Source organism: Citrus clementina, unplaced genomic scaffold (genome assembly GCF_000493195.1).
Source record: "Citrus clementina cultivar Clemenules unplaced genomic scaffold, Citrus_clementina_v1.0 scaffold_9, whole genome shotgun sequence".
NCBI classification, from domain to species: domain Eukaryota; kingdom Viridiplantae; phylum Streptophyta; class Magnoliopsida; order Sapindales; family Rutaceae; genus Citrus; species Citrus x clementina.
The window spans coordinates 5516120-5535801 of record NW_006261964.1 but is presented as its reverse complement, the minus strand read 5'-3'; the positions used below and the strand labels follow the sequence as shown (position 1 = coordinate 5535801).

At 36.1% G+C, this 19682-nt stretch overlaps 4 protein-coding genes across 6 annotated transcripts; 3 read left to right on the top strand and 1 right to left on the bottom strand.

Annotated features, from left to right (window-relative positions):
• Nucleotides 1-287: 287 nt before the first annotated feature.
• On the bottom strand, nt 288-4465 carry LOC18032605 (chromatin modification-related protein eaf6). 2 transcript variants are annotated; one of them, XM_006420163.2, is made up of 6 exons: nt 3921-4461; nt 3683-3783; nt 2911-2980; nt 1685-1712; nt 1538-1598; nt 288-710 (listed from the first exon to the last, which is right to left on the bottom strand). In XM_006420163.2, the coding sequence occupies exons 1-6, from the start codon at nt 4026-4028 to the stop codon at nt 596-598; spliced, it is 483 nt and encodes a 160-aa protein (XP_006420226.1). In that variant the 5' UTR covers nt 4029-4461; the 3' UTR covers nt 288-595. The 2 variants fall into 2 exon arrangements, with proteins under 2 accessions (XP_006420226.1, XP_024037799.1); XM_024182031.1 differs by lacking the exons at nt 288-710; nt 1538-1598; nt 1685-1712 and adding an exon at nt 1763-2775 and having other exon boundaries at nt 3921-4465.
• A 305-nt stretch (nt 4466-4770) lies between these two features.
• On the top strand, nt 4771-6952 carry LOC18031199 (actin-depolymerizing factor). The gene is made up of 3 exons (XM_006420158.2): nt 4771-4916; nt 5568-5833; nt 6498-6952. Exons 1-3 carry the CDS (start codon nt 4902-4904, stop codon nt 6646-6648), a joined length of 432 nt encoding a protein of 143 aa, XP_006420221.1. The 5' UTR covers nt 4771-4901; the 3' UTR covers nt 6649-6952.
• Nucleotides 6953-9346: 2394 nt separating this feature from the next.
• On the top strand, nt 9347-14932 carry LOC18033469 (cryptochrome-1). 2 transcript variants are annotated; one of them, XM_006420156.2, is made up of 5 exons: nt 9347-10633; nt 10962-11183; nt 12140-12846; nt 13037-13715; nt 14531-14932. In XM_006420156.2, the coding sequence occupies exons 1-5, from the start codon at nt 10324-10326 to the stop codon at nt 14545-14547; spliced, it is 1935 nt and encodes a 644-aa protein (XP_006420219.1). In that variant the 5' UTR covers nt 9347-10323; the 3' UTR covers nt 14548-14932. The 2 variants fall into 2 exon arrangements, with proteins under 2 accessions (XP_006420219.1, XP_024036333.1); XM_024180565.1 differs by lacking the exon at nt 14531-14932 and adding an exon at nt 14035-14516.
• A 3064-nt stretch (nt 14933-17996) lies between these two features.
• Nucleotides 17997-19372, top strand: LOC18033271 (phosphoenolpyruvate carboxylase kinase 1). Its single transcript, XM_006420155.2, has 2 exons — nt 17997-18867; nt 18974-19372. Exons 1-2 carry the CDS (start codon nt 18078-18080, stop codon nt 18991-18993), a joined length of 810 nt encoding a protein of 269 aa, XP_006420218.1. The 5' UTR covers nt 17997-18077; the 3' UTR covers nt 18994-19372.
• The last annotated feature ends 310 nt before the right edge of the window (nt 19373-19682 follow it).

Here is a 19682-nt window from a genome sequence, read left to right as displayed (position 1 = left end):
AAGACTTGTAGGTAACGACAGATATGTTTTGATTTATTTTTAAAAGCACGAGGATTAATTCGGGATAAGATATCATATCATGTTTCTAAAGAAGAAAATGAAATGAATATTTACCTTGATCAGTCGTTAACATCAGCCGATCAAGTTATACTATTTTACAAAATTCATGTTGCCCATTTCCTTGATCGGCATATATTCAACTAAAAACAAGGGAGCTAGCTTCTCAAGAATTATATTTATAACATAAAGAGGGGGAAAATGTAGATGGAGCTCAATAAGCAACTTTCTTTGAGACCAAAACGATTACATAATCATTGAGAAAAAGATCATATAGTTAAAGTTTAGTAAAGTGGTATTACAAAAGAATGAGAACATGATTTGGATAGAACATTGAGTACAAATGGATGAAAGTAAGTACCAAAATAAATTAAGAATCTCAAGGCCTCATGGCATGGTGCATATGCAATACAACTAACCAAATCTAAAGAAATGCTAGTCAACGTGGCCTAGACACTAAAGCTACCTACACTACAACAACAACACATTCTCTCTCAATCATTAGTCTCATGTTACACTACAAGTGGTCCCATGAAAGTCATCTCGAGATCATATCTGGGTCATCATCATCATCAAAATCTGGTTCACTTGTTGTCCTGTTTCTCTTCCCATCTCTTGGTGTCGGTGCCGTTCTCCCCCTCTTTGGTTTACCCCTAAAAATGGTTTTTTGGTTGATTAGTTATAATTTAATGGATGGATAAATGATTTTCAAGTTTGTGAGATATAATCACATTTAAACAATTCTATTATTATTATTATTATTTTTTAAGAAAAGACAATAAAGAGGTTTTGCCAGTTGAATGAACCAACACACACCCACAATCAATATATAAACTAAACCACTCACCACCCCTGATTTTAGCAAGATTTGAACTTTGAAACCCAAGTTTTACTAGTAGAACCAACTAGCACCCACATTCTTAACAGCTATTTCAAATTTCTTCGTCCCTAGTTATCTTTGTTCTTCAAGATAAATGCTGAGAAAACTTTGGTAGTTGTTTTAACCGGATTTTAGTCAAACCCAATTAGAACAAATAAATTTATATAATATAGTTGCGTATGTGAATCTGAGGTATGCTTTACTAATGGAAGTAGGATGATTACTTGAATAGATGAGTTTGTTGGTAAGTGGAGATAAGAATAGGTGAGGAACAAAAGAAAAACCCATGAGCCTTTGAACTCCTCGAAGCCAGCAAAAATGGAGGAAAAATCGTCAGCCACCGCCAGCTCCACCTCTAACCTCGGTTTGCTCCATTTTTGCAGGCTTCGAGGAGTTCAAAGGCTTGCGGGTTTCACTTTTGTTCCTCGCCAATTCTCATCTCCACTTACCACCAAACTCACCCAGTTATCCTCCTTCCATTAGTAAAGCACACCACAGATTCACCTACGCAACTACAGTCTATAATATAAATTTATTTGTTCTAATCAGGTTTGACCCTAATCCAGTTAAAACAGCAGTCAAAATGAAAAGTGCACTTACTGTCCGTTAGAAGGCAAGTTTCCACCCTTAGACCTACCAGCGCCATAATCGAATCTTCCATCTGTAATAAACCAAGTATTGGAATACCATCATCAATTTACCGCTATCAAGGAAATACAAATTGTAAGATAATAAATACGAACTTACCATCACGCCTAACTCCAAGTTCTTCAGCCTAAACACAAAGAACACAATGTGAACAAACCAGTCTTGTTAAATCTGGATATGTCAATTACATTTACATGTGAGATGCACCTTCCTTATGAGTTATGACAATATTCCACAACTAAAAATTCTGATAGGGGAAAAGGACATAAATAAAAGATGCAGAATGAACATTATAAAGCAGAAAAAAGGCAAATGGCCACGTCTTAAATAGTTAGTTATAGCAGCAGATTTCAATATGTAAAGCTTACGTCTGGTAGGTCAGTAGGTTTCACATTAATATAGCTTAAACGTGTTGCAAGTTACATATAAATTAGGAAGTGCCAACAATTAGTACACTTTTTTAGGAAGGGAACACGGTTAGTACCATTGATTAGTCTTTCTGTTGACACGAGAAAATCAGATCCCACAGCACCATAAATTTATAATGAAAATGTTAGCCTATTATCAATTGCATAAGTAATAGCATCAAATAAAAACCCCGATCAGTCCTTCAGTTGAAAACAAGAATATCAGATCCCTCAGTACCGTTAAATTAATATGAAAACATTAGTCTATCATCAATCGCATGAGTAATAGCATCAAATATAAACCATCAGAAGATGGAATTCAATCCAGAAAAGTCAAATCTTCTGAACTTGATAAATGCCTCTGGGATAACGATGTTTTAGCTGCAGAATAATTTCCATTAAGACATTAAGTGGACATGTTTTCTAATAACAATACCAGCTTCTGGAAATGGAGATAATTGTCTTGTGATAGTGAAGACACTGGTAGTAATGCATGGTCATCTTCAGCCCTTGTGAATGGCAACTGATAACCCACACACCGCCAAATGCCTTTGTAAAAAATCCCACTTATGAAACAATGGATATTAAGTTATATAACTATTAAGGTTCAAACTACATAGAGTGCAGTATTTTTTTTTTTTTGGAAGCGATATAGCTATCCCTTTCTAACATGCCAGTTGTCATAAATTGGAGAGTCCTGATTATGCAGAAAAATATCCCTTTTGGGTTAAATACATTTGTGAGGTAAAATTTTCGATAACATAGAACATTAGTTGCGTGAATCTGCAAAAGAAAAGGAAAACATGAGGCTTTCTACCACCAGCAAAATAAATGTTTCTGTGACAGGTATCATACATCATTGGAAAAGGAACCAACATTCCAAGGCAAGTAATCATCACTCAACAATTTAGTACATACCGCAGGTGAAGTAACTGAGGACAAAGAAAAGATTCTATCTTCAGGCTGTAATTTCCTAGGCCTCTTGAAGCTACAAATAACAATTAAAGATTTGTCAAGATAAAAGAAATCCCACTAAAGTCAGCCTAGAAAATTTGATAGAGGAAATCAATAGTATTCAATAGATGTCTGTAGAAAATAAATGAATGAATAAACACTCATGATTTGTGCACTTACTAACACCCATCCTAATAATTTGATGTAAATTTCATCAACAGAGACCTTCTCTTCCATTCCCCGGTGCATTTAACTACCTACTTTTTATCACAGTGAAGCTTATAGCTGTCTGGACATCCCCATGACTGATGATTCCAAGAGTTATTGTAAGTCAAGGGGTTTCGCTATTCCATAATCCTTCCCTTCCACAATCTGAAGAGGTACCAACATTTAACCTCCCGTCACTTGTGCGACAACAAAAAACTTTTAACTTAGATCTAAATTAAAATTTAAATTAGAATGGAATCATATTTTAGAAGCTAAACCGCATCATCTATATACGCACAAAAGGGATTAAGCTTCAGTTTCAGCTTTAGTCAAGATGATTCAGTTAGAAAAATTTAAAAGCCAAGCTTCTCAATGTACACATCACTGCATCCAAAATTTCTATGGTTTCCCAGGTAATAGTGTAAATACTGACAAATTAACAAAACATAAGAAACCATCAAACATGTATCCACAGTCACAAATATAAAACTACAACAAGAATGAGTAAAAGAAAATTAAAGGCAATTACTTTGAAGTGTTCTTGCCAGAAGAAAGAAACCCTTCAAAACCTTTGAATGCATTTCCAAATTGGCCTATATCTTGCAAGTAACTTGTCTCTAACTCATATACCTATCACAAACCAAAAGAAAAAAAAAATAAATACAAGAAATCTTCATTTCAAGTTTAAAAAAAATAAATACAAGAAACTATCTTTAGTTTTCCTTTTCCATTCATATTCCTGGAAACCAAACAGAGCAAAAATTTACCTGATTTTCAATATTACGCAGCTCATCTTGGAACCTGCTTCTCTTGCTGACGAGAGCTGCAAGCGTGGCCGCGGGATTTGAATTCCCTCTTTGCTGCCCTAAAGACATTTTTTTTTTAAAGGATGAGAAAATCCTAAAATATTTTATAGTGACGGATACTAACAAGACTCAAAATTTCGCAGTGGATTTAATTTTATTTTTATCTAAGGAATTGCAAAGATAGGAAATCTAGGGTTTTTTTTAATTTTATTTTTTAATCAAAGGTTAAAGGTGGAATCCATTTTCGCGGGGAATTTTGAATTTCCGATAAAACGGAATCGAACGTTGTAATTTATAAAATAAAAAACTCAAAAATACGAGTTTTTAATTTGGGAAAATTGAAAGTGAAAATTTCGCTTCGGCTTACGAGTGTTGTTGGATGTCGAGTCATTAGGCTGTGTTTGGATTGGGGTAATTGTAAGAACAAAACGGATTAAGCTACTGGAGAGGGCATACGATACTTGCGTGTTCGACCTTCTAAATTCCATAAGCTAATCACCGTTGATTTACATCATGATGTGAGAATAATTTTATTTTGTACGCATGCTACCGCTTGTCGCGTATGTAATATCTTCCCCACACGTGTAACGCATACAACACATCTGAGTCTCGTACTTTCGAATCTGACGGTCCCTACAAAATTTGACGGTAAAATTAAAAACCCGTGAGGGTGACCCACCGGAACCGAATAATGGCGGTCACCGTCAGAAAAGAACTGACACGACACGCCTCTTTCCGTTGCCTTTTCTTTTTCTTTCCTTTGAAAACACGAATCATTTAGACTTATATTACCTCTTCTCTCGTTAGTGAATATTTTTCTTTTACTTGGTTTTTTTGAAAAATAAAAACAATTTTTAATTTTCTCTCTTTGGTGGGTTTTTTATTTTTTTCTTCTTACTTGCCCCCTCCTTCGTTTTCTCGTACAATTTGTTCAAAGCAGCCATGTCTTTCAGAGGGGTAAGTCTTTTTTCTTTTTTTTAATTATTCATTACTGTTTCTATAGATCTGATTTCACTTACGTTAATTTATTTTTCAAGTAGTTTTTTTTCTCTGTTACTATTATATTATTATTTTTTGTTTGGTTTGCTGGTAACATATATGAATTTGTAGGATGCTTTTTCGTATTTTATTTTGTTTTTATATTATTTTCAGCATTTTGATTCCTGTGTAGTAGTAAAGTTTCAATTTTGTTTAGCCAATAAAGTTTGCTTCTTTGATTTGATGGAGTTTATAGTAGCATATAACTTGAGCATGTGTTTGCATGATGAATTTTCTCATTTCGTTTCTCAGAGAATGCAATTCTAGTTTGCAAATTGTATACTTATTATGATCTGGGATTTGCAAAATTTGAAGTAATTAAAAGATATTAATTTTAAAGGGTAATGATCTTGTGGGTGGCATTGCTCACTTCACGGTGAGCAACATCTTGTTAATTCACAGCTTCTACACTGTCACTGATAGTTACAGAATTGTGCCATGTTATGTATATGGTTGGTCATCATATGGTGGGCAAAGTGGTTGCTCATCATATGGTGGGCAAAAGTAGCTCATTGGGTCATTTCTTTACTGATGATATTCTTGTTTATAACATTTGGATTTGGTTGTCAGACAAATGCATCTTCTGGAATGGGAGTTGCTGATCACAGCAAGAGCACATACCTAGAGTTGCAGAGGAAGAAAGTACATCGGTATGTGATTTTTAAGATTGATGAGAAGAAAAAGGAGGTAGTGGTTGAAAAGACTGGAGGCCCAGCTGAGAGCTATGACGATTTCACTGCATCTTTGCCGGATAATGACTGTCGTTATGCAGTTTATGACTTTGATTTTGTGACCTCAGAGAATTGTCAGAAAAGCAAGATCTTTTTCATTGCATGGTAATTTGTTCATTTCAACTTATCTAACTCATTAAATTTGCTTTGTGTTTGCTTGATGATTTCAGGTGTGTGTACTTCTATTAATCATGTTTCTAAAAGCTATACGATTTTTATTATTTTTTGAAACGAAAGCCCAGTAATTTGAGCTTCTTTCCACGTGAATACCTTATGTTCCTTTTTTGTCAAATTCTTGTGCTAATGGTTTTTCTGCATTAGCTCTAATCACAATTCTGTTTCCATTGTTAGTGAGTTCTGTAGGGGATTAAATTGGTTGAAGCGTACCTCCTAATGAGAAATACTGCTTGTTGCAGATGTTGACGATATATGTGTTGTATTTACCTACAATTCATTTTTTTCTTTTTAGTGGAATTTATAACTAGTCTTCGGTGGGACAAGGAATTAAAGAAGGGAACTGGAGGAGTTTGAATTTTGTAGTCCATGCTGAGCTCAATTTCTTTTTAACATAGATTAGATATGGAGCAAGGCCAGGACTAGGAAGAAAAGGAATCGCTTCTTTTTTGTTTCGTTTGATCTCAAGTGTTAATGAATTTTTCCGAACTTAGTTGCTATGGACAGTTGGACTAAAATATTTGTTATTCTACTTATAAGATTTTCTATAATCTTTACTTGGAATCAAGAATCATTGTTTGACATTTCCTCTCAGGTCTCCTGACGTGTCCCGAATCCGAGCTAAGATGCTGTATGCAACATCAAAGGACAGGTTCAGGAGGGAGCTGGACGGCATCCACTATGAAATTCAGGCAACTGACCCAAGTGAGATGGATCTTGAGGTGATCAGAGACCGTGCACGCTGAGAATGCACTGAAGGAAAAGAATTTGTTTCCTTGAGACTGCATTTGTGGTCTGAAGGCACAAACTGTCCTCCAATTAGTTGCCGTATTTGTGTGGCACATAGTACACATAGCTATTGTTAAATAATCAGCACCTGAGAAGGCTGATAACGAGCTCATGGCTGAGGCACTGCGATGCCAGAGGACATGGGCTCTCTATTGCCATGATGCTTCTCAGGTAAAATTGGACATAGACATGGATACTTATGCTGTTCGACTTTGCTTAATGAAATGGGTATTCTAATTAGAACATCCAGTTGTTGAAATCCTTGAGCTTGTACTAAGATAACGTTGACCCATTGCTGGACCACGCGTGGCTGAGGCACTGCGATGCCAGAGGACACGGGCTCTCTATTGCCATGATACTTCTCAGGTAAAATTGGACATGGTCATGGATACTTATGCTGTTTGACTTTTCTTAATGAAAGGGGTATTCTCGTTAGAACTTCCAGTTGTTGAAATCCTTGAGCTTGTACTAAGATAACTTTGACGCATTGCCGGTCCGCACGGGGGAGTTCTGGGCCACATCATTTCCAGAAGGATCAAGTACCCTTGTGCTCAAAATTCCGGCTGTCTGTGAATATGGTCCATAGATCAGTTGTAGGATGAAAGAAAAAATAAAATTGAGCTGCCATTTCTTGAACATCTGAATTCTGAAACTGGGCAAAGAAAAAGCATATGAGGTCGACCTTCCAGCGTAACCATTCATACTTTAGTTATTATATAACTGAACTTAGAAATTATCAAATTCGGGATCCTTGGACCGGAAAAGTTCCCTAATTGAACCTAGTCAAAGAACAAAAATCAACAATAGGAACCGCTATCATTACCTTTGATTTTTAAGGATTGTGAACTTAGAGTTCCCTAATTGAACCTAAGTCAAAAAAATAAAAATCAATAATAGGAACCGCTATCATTACCATTAACTTTTGAGGATTGTGAACATAGAGTTGGTAATTGTCCTTTGAGGTATTTGTTTTTAAAATCACTTTGATCTTTTGTGAAACTGCAATGATCGCAGCTTGTAAAATAAACTATTTTTTTTTTTCAATTTTCTTCTTTTCAAAAGATGGAAGTTGGGGAAGTCCAAATTTATATATGGGTAATGTTATACAACTTACACTTTTAATCTTAAAAAATTATTTCAAATAATGTGGCATTCATCAAATAATTAATTAGATAATACAATTAATTTACTTAAATCTCGTAAAACATTTTTAACCACTCAATTAATGAGCATTATTTAAGATTAAATTTAAGATAAAACATTTAAAAAGTCTATCTATCTTCATGAGTTTCAAATTTGGCGGCTACTCCGCAAAATCACTCCGTCAAACTCTGTAAGCAAATTAAACCATTATTCAAACTTTTTACATGCAGAATGAGAAAAATGTTTACAATTATTATAAAGTTTTTGTTATGTTATATAATCATGTACAATACATGATTATGTAACGGTTGTTGGATGAAAATAATATGATTTTATTATTTTATATTTTCACAACCGTTAGATTTTCATCCGATGGTTGCTACATAATTATACATGTTACATGATTATATAATATAATAATCTCTTTATTGTAAAGGAATATTACAAATGTAATCCAGCATATCAATAAATCTCTACGAGGACTTCTCAAAAATAAAACAAAACAAAACAAAATCTCTAATAGAAAAGTGAAGCAAAGAACAAAAAAAAAAAAACACTAATGACTAAAGGTGAACAAACAGATTCTAGAGGCTAAGGTGAACAAAAAAAAAAACACTAATAACTAATTATGTGGCATTCATCAAATAATTAGTTAGATAATATAATTAATTTACTTAAATCTCATAAAGCATTACTAACCACTCAATTAATGACCATTATTTAATATCAAATTTAAGATAAAAACATTTAAAAATTCTATTTATCTCCGTGAGTTTCAAATTTGACGGCTACTCCACAAAATCACTTGTGAAACTCCGTAAGCAAATTAAACCATTATTCAAACCTTCTACATGCAAAATGAGAAAAACGTTTACAATTATTGTAAAGCTTTTTTTATGTTACATAATCGTGTAATATACACAATTATGTAGCAGCCGTTTGATGAAATCTAACAGTTATGAAAATAATATTATTTTATATTTTCATAACTGTTGGATTTTCATCCAATAGTTGCTAAATAATCATGTTGTTACATAATTATATAACATAACAATCTCCTTATTGTAAAGGAATATTACAAATGTAATCAAGCATATCAGTAAATCTCTACGAGGACTTCTCAAAAATAAAATAAAACAAAATCTCTAATAGAAAATTGAAGCAAAGAACAAAAAAATAGTAATCTAAAGGTGAACAAACAGATTCTAGAGGCCAAAGTTGTTTTTGTTTTACTCTCCATGCAGAGTGAGAAAAACAGAGGAGACCTTATCTTCAAGATTTACGTTGGATCCACAAAGCTGACAAGATATGTCTCTGTCTCCCACCACTATCATTAATCAGCATCACTATCACCTTAGCCTGTTAGCCCACGTGACAACGACACATTTTTTTGCACTTCCCACTTGTTCTAAGGAATTCACTGTTGATAATGTAAATACATAATTCGGATTTGGTATATGGTACCACAACTGCTCTAATCATTAAATCTAATTATAATGAGAAATTCAATAATTAAGTAGTTAATTTTAATGATAAGGTCCAACTGTAGTACAATATTACAATTGCACCATAACTGAACCCACATAGTTCCCTCTAATCTAATGTTATGGGGCGCCAAAACCTCAGTAATTTTATGCGGGGCTGCTCACTGCTGTGTTTTTCCAATAGCTAAGTTGGTATTATATCGTGTCTGATTTACATAGTCAAAATTAGGACTTGGTGCAATCTACTGAAAACCCTTTCAGTTTGGTATTCCCAATTCTGTGTCTGGTTGGTTATTTTTGGGTATATAACTTTCCAGTGTTGATATAGTGATATCCGGGTTCTAGTTGCTTGTGGATATCATTCTTAAATGTGAAATTATTACGGAATCATTTTGGTAGGTTTTAGATCTGTATTATTACTCATTCACATGAAGTCTGATCTTCTGGTTGTATAAAGAAATTTGCTGTCCATGCTTTTAATGATTATATCTTGTGAGTTTTGAAGGAATTGTTTGTGAGTTTCGGGTTGCTTTTTGTTTTAGCAGAGTATATCAGGGTTCAGGGTCCATGAACTGGAGATATTTGTGAAGTGCTGGGATTGTCTTGTGGGATTTTGGACAGGTGAGACATGTAGGGAAGGCTTGATGGGACTTATCTATAGGTTGAAATATCTTTGATTCACAGAGTCTCGTCGAATTTGTGGAAGAGCTTTAAAGGGCTGTTTCTTTGGGAATTTATTGTTTATAACTAATTTTGACTCCCAAAGCTTAACCGGCAATTCCCCAAATATATCTTTTGATCTTTCAGCCAAACCCCAGGTCCCATAGCTAACTTTTTGGTTAGGTATCTTTCGAACTGGTCAACCAAAAGTAAGGTCGAAGACGTAAGGAATGAGTTCTTTGCTGGTGTTCTTAGTTTTGGACTGAACGAGGGTAGTGATACAAGAGGAGCATAGTGATATTTTAGTACTTAGTTTTGTTACTGAGGGGATCTGAATCAGTGAATATGGGTGGCAATAGGACCATAGTATGGTTTAGAAGGGATCTTAGGATTGAGGACAATCCTGCATTAGCTGCTGCTGCAAGGGATGGCAGCGTTTTTCCAGTCTATATATGGTGCCCTAAAGAAGAAGGACAATTCTACCCAGGTCGGGTATCAAGGTGGTGGCTGAAGCAGTCTCTTTCTTACTTGGGACAATCACTAAAATCTCTTGGTGCTGAACTTGTGCTGTTCAAAACCGAGAGTACCCTTGCTGCTCTTTTGGAGTGTATCAGTGCCATTAAGGCGACAAAAGTAGTATTCAACCATCTTTATGGTATGTTCTACACTTTTTTCAAATCTCAATGATGTGAATTCGTTTTGCTAATATCTAATTTAAATTTGAATTTTTAAGCCATATCCTGCACATTATTTTTGTCATTCTACACATATCTCGTACCTTTCATTGAAAAAAATGAGAGATAGGAATAAGTGGATTGAAATGTGTTTAAAGATTCTTAAAATCTAAGCCACAACTTGGTTCATCTTTGCATGAACATCCTTTCTATTTAGGTCAAGGACTGCTCTGTGTTATTGCATTGTTATAACATGGGCAAGTGTTATTTTTTAATATTTTTTTCTTTTTACTTTTTACCATATCGCAGATCCTGTGTCGCTTGTTCGTGATCACAGCATCAAAGAAAAGCTGGTGGAGCTTGGTATTTCAGTGCAAAGTTATAATGGAGATTTGTTATATGAACCTTGGGAGATATATGATGAGAGAGGACATGCTTTTACAACTTTTGATGCATATTGGGATAAGTGTTTGCAGATGCAAATGGAACCTGCTTCAATTCTTCCTCCATGGCGTTTGGTGCAAGCTGCAGGTAAATTTAAACAGCATGTTAAGTATTTTGCTCTGGTTGCTGAATTTGTTGTAGCTTAATCCACTATTTATTTGAGTACCTGTGAATGCTAATACAAGAAAGGCAGATGTGCTTTTTGTTTGGAGAATATATTTAGTTCCAGTATCAAGGTCCTGTTATCTGTTTTGAATATTACCTTCCCCATAGTGAAGATGGCCCTGCTCATTCGCCCAGATTTTAATATTCCCTCATTAGTGATATGTATTCATGCATGTTATGGGGCTTTTTCCTTTTTTATATCACAGCCCAAATTAAATGTATTCCTTGTAATCAAACCCCTGACCTCTTAATTCCACTGCAATAGAGCAATCCAATTGGGCTATCCTTTGGGAATGCATATTATCTATTATGGGCTTTTGTTTGGGAAAATTTTCATGTTGTAAACTGTATGGTCCTGTGGGCTGGATGGAGGATGCATCATGATCAAGGTCTTCAGCTCATTATTTAACCTGGCCCCAACTATACATTTTTGTCAGCACCATTTTTAAATGAAGGACATTCATGTATGCATGCAGCATGCACAAGCCTATTCATTCTTGTGATAATCACAGGGAGTATGAAGGCCACACATCAACGTATGCCTGTCTGCTTATTTATCGAGGTCAGGAAGAATAAATAGTTGAAAAATTCTTCTTTATCCTCTGACCTGTAGAAGAGGGAAGCATGGTTCTCCTGATATTCATCTTATAATTTAAACTTGACCCCCAAGATGGTATAATAATGTAAGTATGAGTGTAGAATGATGGATGTGCATTCGCCCATGAATGAATCTATAATTGTAAATTGAATTGTTGTGGACAGATGACTGATTGTATATGCATTTATGTATATATGTATATGTGTATATGCGCGTGCGCGCGTGTGTGTATGAAGGAAGAATGAATAGTTGAGAATTTTATCTTCTTTGTAAATGACAGGAACCATTGATGGATGTTCTATTGAGGATTTAGGTCTTGAAGATGAATCTGAAAAATCAAGTAATGCCTTATTAGGAAGAGGATGGTCTCCAGGTTGGAGCAATGCAGATAAGGTTCTGACTGAATTTGTTGAACAGCACCTCCTTCGCTATTATAAGAATAGGCAAAAACTTGGAGGGAACTCCACTTCACTTTTGTCTCCGTATCTTCATTTTGGAGAGCTAAGTGTGAGAAAGGTTTTTCAATGTTTATGGATGAAGCAGATATTGTGGGCAAAAGAAGAGAACTTTGAAGGAAAAGAGAGTGTGACCTTTTTTCTTAGGGCCATGGGACTTAGAGAATATTCCCGATATCTATGTTTTAACTTTCCATTCACTCACGAGAGATCATTACTGAGTAACTTGAAATACTTTCCTTGGCATGCTGACTTGGGTAATTTTAAGGCTTGGAGACAGGGTAGAACTGGTTACCCACTGGTGGATGCTGGAATGAGAGAACTCTGGGCTACGGGCTGGATACATAACAGAATAAGAGTGATAGTTTCAAGTTTTGCAGTGAAGGTCCTGCTTCTTCCGTGGAGATGGGGGATGAAGTACTTTTGGGACACTCTTTTGGATGCTGATCTGGAATGCGACATCCTTGGTTGGCAGTATATCTCTGGGAGCTTACCGGACGGCCATGAGCTTGAACGATTAGACAGCCCAGAGGTATGTTGGATTTCGTTATTTACTAATTTATATGACCACTGAATTAGTAATAATCTTATGCAATTCACCGAGTTACGATGAAAGCATTTCAATTCCATAGTATTTTGTGACTGCAGATTTGTGTTTAAAGTTTGTAAATTAAAACACCAGTCTATTCCTTGCATCTTATTTTCTGAACTTTTGGAGCCAGATTCAAGGGTCAAAATTTGATCCGGAGGGTGAGTATGTAAGACAGTGGCTACCTGAGCTAGCAAGAATGCCAACAGAGTGGATACATCATCCTTGGGACGCGCCCCCGAATGTTCTTAAAGCTGCTGGGGTCGAGTTGGGATTAAACTATCCAAAACCTATTATTGATTTAGACTTGGGTAGAGAACGTTTAACTCAAGCTATATTCAAGATGTGGGAAATGGAAGCTGCTGACAATGCTACAGACTCAAATGGGACAAATGAAGTTGTTTTTGATAATTCTGATCGGATTCAAACTCCGGCCATTCCACAAGTTGTCTTGAGGGAAAAGAGCACTTGTCCAACTATTTCATCTAATGATCAGAAGGTGCCCTCGTTTCAGAATGGCAAGAATAATCTACCTAGTAGAAAGAGACCAAAAAATGTGGAAGAAGAACGGCAATACCCAGATGAATTGTATAGTTGCAAGAACGAAGCTGGGAACTCTGGAGCACATGACGACTTCTGCTCCACAGCTGAATCTTCAGCGACTAAGAGGCAGACCACGACCAACATTTCATTTTCTGTTCCCCACTCTTTTTCTTTGTCAGATGGGAAGGCTTTGCAAGAGTACCAGTCTTCTGATGTCAACCGGCCATGGCAAGAACAAATTGACAGAGAACAGAATTCAAGCAATGATGGTGAGTAATTACACACCTTTGCTATTATTTCATAGTATGCCAAGAACTTGGAACCTTATCTGATTTGACCGAATCCTGATCCTGCTGCTTAATCATTTTAAAACAAGGATTGATCCCGATCAAGCAACTTTCAAGGCATATAAAGTGCATACATTAACTTCTTTTTCTTTTCTCCTCCCTCCCCACCCCCAAAAAAAAACCTTCATGGTACCTTTTCTTTGAGTTTCTCTTGTCCTCCTCAAGTTGGGCAATAGTAGCTACTGAGAATGACTGTAATATGTTTAGCGCTTTACTAATTTTTATTTCATCTTCTTTATAGACAGCGTTTGATGTTGGCTTATTTGCCTTCTATGAAAAGTTCTAATTACTTGCAAAATAAAAGGAAAGAAGGGTTGGAAAATGAATTATGCACCAATTATGACGTTGGAGGAGACTTGCATTATTTTCATTGTAACATTAATGTGCTGCAATCAGTGTTAAGATCCATCAGGTTGCAAGACATGATCAACTACCCTTGACTTGCCTCTTCGATGTTGCTGATAGGAAGTTTTGGATTTTCACACTAATTACCTGAAAAGAAAATCTTAATGTTCTGCCAAACTCATTCTTGTGAATGTATTTGATATCCACTTTTAAGAGCTTTCAGATGAGCCCTCAAGATAGAAAAATGGTAAATTAGGATTGTTAGAACCTATACAGGTGTCACAGCCTTTAAATTCTTATTACTCTCAAAAGCTTTCTCATCCCTGGTTTTGACACGATTCTCTGGACTCTTACCAATAGATGACTGTTTGCATTTTGTGTCAAACTTGCAGGAGCTATGAGATATTAATGCAAATCATTCATCGGAAGCTGCATTATTATCAAGAACAAAACCTGGTCAGTGTATGAATGCTGCAGTTCAATACTACATTTTTGAGCTCGTTTAAGTTGAATGTTTTTCCGTCTATGTGTGATTACACGTCCATTTTCTCCGTGGACCCGTTTATACATATGGTAGCAAAATATGACACTTTGTAGAGAAATAATGAAGTGACTGTGCTACTCTCTACCAACTCTAGAAGGGTGCATGCATCTCACAAAAATTCTTCAGCATGCTGTGAAAAGCTGTTATTATGTGAGTCAAATCCAGTACCTATGTACTTGTACATACCATAAACATAAATGTATGATCGATGATTGGCTGAATTTAATTTTGAATGATGTGATCACACTGATGATATCTGTGGACGTTAAATTGAGATTGTTTTTCTGGACCTGACTGGAAGATTAAGATAAATTAGGATAAAAAGTGATTCTATCAAAATTGGAGTCTGGACTTATCTGTAAAATAGTGATAAATTTTACCATAAATGCAATTTTTAAACTTTATCCACGTTTTGTAACCCAAAATCTGGGAATGACCATGCAGTACTCGGATTTAAAAGATCCAGGTCCGGGAAGCCCAAACCCGGACCCTGCCCCGGATTTTTCGACATTTTTAATTACATTTTGCATAAATGAACATGTTTTTGCACCCATTCACTTTACGAGATAATCTTTAGTGATTAAGAACTTTGCCTTTTATTCATTCACTGCTTGTCTCGTGCACATAAATACTATCACGATTAATTGAGTATACACCTGAAAATGAGTGAATTGAAAATGAACAATAATCTAAGAGCACTTGAGATTTTTACACCGTTTACGTATATGCAGGAAGCACGATCCTGGGCGATTTTTTTTTAATGAACTCCAAGTTAAGAGTGTCCCATAAGTTAATCAACCTTGTGTGTGTAGTATTAGATGAGGACAGGTTATGTGTGGACAAAATTATTATATTAAAAGGATTATGTTATGTTATATTCCTAGGTTGTCTTGTTTACATGTGATTTGCCTATGAATTAGGTATTGTGATGTTGTTTTCTTAACATAGAGCCGCCCAAGGTTCGCACATTAGGAGAAGAATAATGATATTTTGCGCCTAGTGTTGGAATGATAACGCAGCAGGCACATTGTTTTAGTGTAGTGATGATCGAGAAATCTATAATAATTAATATAGCATAGAATGGCATGAATCACCATCACACTTGCTCGCAAAAATTATTATTTGTTTTGAGTTTAACAAACCAATTACTTATTCAGATATTTTTCCTGTCAGCTGTGTGTGTCCGTGGTTTCTGTCAGGATTTGCGCTAATATTATAATGCGGCATGATGCGGCGGTAATCAACATTAACAATATAATTGAATTTAATAATTACCCTTTGTTAAATGTCAAAAATATTTGACTTTCGACCTTAATCAAGGGATTAGAAAGAAAAATAATTCAAGCCTTTCACTTGCTTCCACGAAGTTACTGGGCCAACCGAGACTTCACTTATTGGGATCTGATTCATCCGACAAAGTTGGGTATTATTTTGTTACCACTATCTTTAAGTATTATTATTACTATTATAAATTATTAATATTATAATCAGAAGACTACTTGTAAATTATTAATATTATTAAATTTAAATTTAGGACAGTGGAACATTGGAACCGAAAACATTGTCAAAAAAAACATACATGATTTTAGATGAGACAAAAAATAAAAAAATAGTTGGATTAGAAATGAATTTGCACCAAGTTGGTAAAGAAAAGGGTGTTTTTCTTATCACCTTTCATTGTCTCAACTCCTTCCGCTCTCTAAAATTCAGGCGCTGCACATGATTTAGTGACCCAAAACCAACGACAGCCAGTCAACTAGTCAGAAAATAATTCAAGATATTTGTTTCCTCTTTGACAATTATTATATTTTTTTGACAAAATGGTCCGAGTATTGATAGCACTCACCGACTTGATGCATCCTGTCCTTGCTTTTGTACCTTACAGTGTCCGGACTCCCCGTGGCCTAAACCCCACTACTCAAAAATCATTTTTGCTCATTTGCTTTTTACACTATCTCTTTGCTATGCCAATTATAAAGAAAATCTCTGCCTCAATGCCTTTGCCAACTTGAATTCCTCTTTGCCATACAAATCTTAAACCCATCGGGTGGTCCCTCGTTTCGGTTTCAATTTTTTTTCCTTCCTTTTTCTTTGAATCACTTACTTTGTCTGTATGTATACTCGGTGCCCTTTTGGACTGCCTAACGTACAAATCCAATGCCGTAGAAGTATTACTTTTAGCCTTTTGTACCAATGAGAAGCTACCAATAAAATGAAATATAAATCTTTTGAGAGGTTGTGGAAACTCGAAATTGCAATGTGGGACACGGACAATTAACCTTTCAAATAGGTGCATAACTTATTAGGATAGGGCTTATTATTTATCATCTCATTCAAACCTATTGATGAAAAATCTTTTTGAGAGGTTGTAGAAGATCAAAAATACAATGTGGGACACCTTTCAAGTACGTTCATAATTTATTAGATTCAAGACTCCGTAGCATTTCATTTCAAAACTCTTGAATAAATATAGGATGTGTCTGATATTGAGGCTGGACAGCTGTAGCTTAAAAACTACAACAGTAAAGTGTTTGGTAAACACTATCTGCTGTAGCTTAAAAGTTAGGTTGATATGATTTTTTACTTGTATAATGGAGAATCTATTATACCTTTAATAATTTTGTCAAAATTATTATTTAAAATTTATATTAACTACATCTTATTAATTTTTATTTCATAATTACAGTTTTTTTTCTACAACAGCTGTAACTTAAAAGTTACAGCATCTCAATTATAAACACACCCGTAGTAATATTATCGAATCTAGTAATTTTTCTTATTTCGAAACTATAATATCGGGATAATTTTTATTTTTGACGGCATTACTCGTTTACTCATTTTCTTTCTATGATAAATTTCTTTCCTTGTTAAGAGAAAACATGAGATTTACTTCGACTCTATTATTCACTGGCATTTTTTTTACTTGACCGGTTGACCTTCTGGATTTAAAATCATAATTCTAGCTTAATATTACTTTATAATGGCAAAATGCGTAATTATGTATGAAAAATTAGGCAAACAGTATAATAATTCACACAGTGAGTCGCACTCTTGTACGACACTATCTCCAACCAAATACCTGATCCCAACTGTCAACTGTACGGAGTCCACGTCTCCACTTATTCTCTCTCCTTTGAGTCTTCGAGAACACTTTAAACTAAAAAAGGGTAAAACCGTAGTTTCAATTAATCTCAGATCCAACGGCTCCTGATTTCCAGAATCTATATCCGTTAGATCCCACGCTCGAATATTCCTAGAAACATTCCTTAAATCATCCCTCTCTAGCCTCTATTAAAACCCTCCTGCACTCTCTCCTTATATTAAGCAAAACCAGAACCAAACGAAAACAGAGAAAAACAAATCACCAAAAAAAAAAAAAAAAAAAAGACGCTCTCATGACTGAAGCCCTGAACAGAGAATACCAAGTCTGCGAAGAGATCGGCCGGGGACGATTCGGCACCGTTTTCAGGTGCACCTCACGGATCTCCGGCGAGTCCTTCGCCGTGAAATCCATCGACAAGCGTTTAATCTCCGGCGACTCCCTCGACTCCCAATGCATCCTCACGGAGCCTAAAATCCTCCAACTCCTCACTCCTCACCACAACATCGTCCAAATCTTCGCCGTTTACGAGGACCAGTTCCACCTCCACATTGTGCTGGAGCTCTGCGACTCGCAGGATCTGTACCACCGGATCATCGACAAAGGCGTCTTCTCGGAATCGGAGTCGAAGCCGATAGTGAAGCAGCTGGTTCAGGCGATTTCTCACATGCACAAGGCCGGCGTCGTACACCGCGATCTGAAGCCGGACAACATCCTATTCTCGTCGGAGGACACCGTGAAGATATCGGACTTCGGATCGGCGGACATCGTCGGAGGGGGCGAGGTGGTGGCGATGAGAGGAGTGGTCGGGACGCCGTATTACGTGGCGCCGGAGGTCCTGGCGGGGATGGAGTACAACGAGAAGGTGGATGTCTGGAGCTGCGGCGTTATTCTGTACGTAATGTTAGCGGGATTTCCGCCGTTTTACGGGGAGTCCGTTACGGACATATTCGACGCCGTTTTGAGAGGGAATCTCAGGTTCCCGACTCGCGCGTTTCACTCCGTTTCGCCCCTGGCCAAGGATTTGCTCCGAAGGATGCTCTCCAAAGATGTCTCCAGAAGATTCTCGGCCGACCAAGTTCTCAGTAAGTAAACATAATTTATTTTATTTCACCATTTCTTTTTCATACGCAATTTATTCTTTCCAAAATTACTTGAGATAATCGTGTTGATTTTGTTTCTGTTGTGCAGGACATCAATGGATGCAGTGAATGAAGCTATCGTTGAGGAGGAATCATTATTAATGAATTAATTATATGTTTTGAGTTGTAAAGATGGTGATGAATGTTAGCGTGTACATATAGAGAGAGATGCACAGAGTTTTCCTGCTTTGAGTGAAGTGAGCGCGAGTGTTTTTGTAAAGCTCAGTATAGAGAGGAGATTAGTGCTTCTTCTTTTTCTTCCTTTTTTTTATCCCCTTCTTTTTCCGAGTGTGGTTTCGTGTACGGTATGGATGATATGGTATCTATTGTACGATATGATAAGATGAAAGAAAATTTATAGGTATTAAAATTCGGAGTTCCGATAGTTATCATTACTCATGTTTTGCTTATCTTTGAAGATATATATGGTTATTATATTTTAATTTAATTATTAATGTTAGATAATGAGAATCTCTGGGCGCTTCCTTGTTTGTCTTGAAATAATTTCGCGGATCATCACGACTATTTGTTTCCTTGACGTGGACCCCGCTCAATCACTCAATCAGGGCTCGGAGACCGTGGCACAGTTCGCTGTATTTGATTGGGTTACTGACTTATGAAGGCTGCAACGTTCTCTCCCAAGCGTCTTTGACTGACAGTGGCCCGCGATCCTTCGCTGATTCGACACGTTGTGTTTTCCTTTTCCTTTTCGGAATGAGTAAGCTAACAGGATTATGTGTTGCGCTGGCTGTCTTCAG

Coding starts and splice junctions, on each gene's coding strand:
- LOC18031199 (XM_006420158.2), top strand. Junction 5,834..6,497: donor AAGATCTTTTTCATTGCATG/GTAATTTGTTCA, acceptor ATTTCCTCTCAG/GTCTCCTGACGTGTCCCGAA.
- LOC18033469 (XM_006420156.2), top strand. CDS start 10,324: ATGGGTGGCAATAGGACCATAGTATGGTTTAGAAGGGATCTTAGGATT. Junction 11,184..12,139: donor GCGTTTGGTGCAAGCTGCAG/GTAAATTTAAAC, acceptor TGTAAATGACAG/GAACCATTGATGGATGTTCT. Junction 12,847..13,036: donor AACGATTAGACAGCCCAGAG/GTATGTTGGATT, acceptor TTTTGGAGCCAG/ATTCAAGGGTCAAAATTTGA.
- LOC18032605 (XM_006420163.2), bottom strand. CDS start 4,028: ATGTCTTTAGGGCAGCAAAGAGGGAATTCAAATCCCGCGGCCACGCTT. Junction 1,713..2,910: donor CCTCAGTTACTTCACCTGCG/GTATGTACTAAA, acceptor CTTTGTGTTTAG/GCTGAAGAACTTGGAGTTAG. Junction 1,599..1,684: donor ACTTGGAGTTAGGCGTGATG/GTAAGTTCGTAT, acceptor GGTTTATTACAG/ATGGAAGATTCGATTATGGC.
- LOC18033271 (XM_006420155.2), top strand. CDS start 18,078: ATGACTGAAGCCCTGAACAGAGAATACCAAGTCTGCGAAGAGATCGGC. Junction 18,868..18,973: donor CTCGGCCGACCAAGTTCTCA/GTAAGTAAACAT, acceptor TCTGTTGTGCAG/GACATCAATGGATGCAGTGA.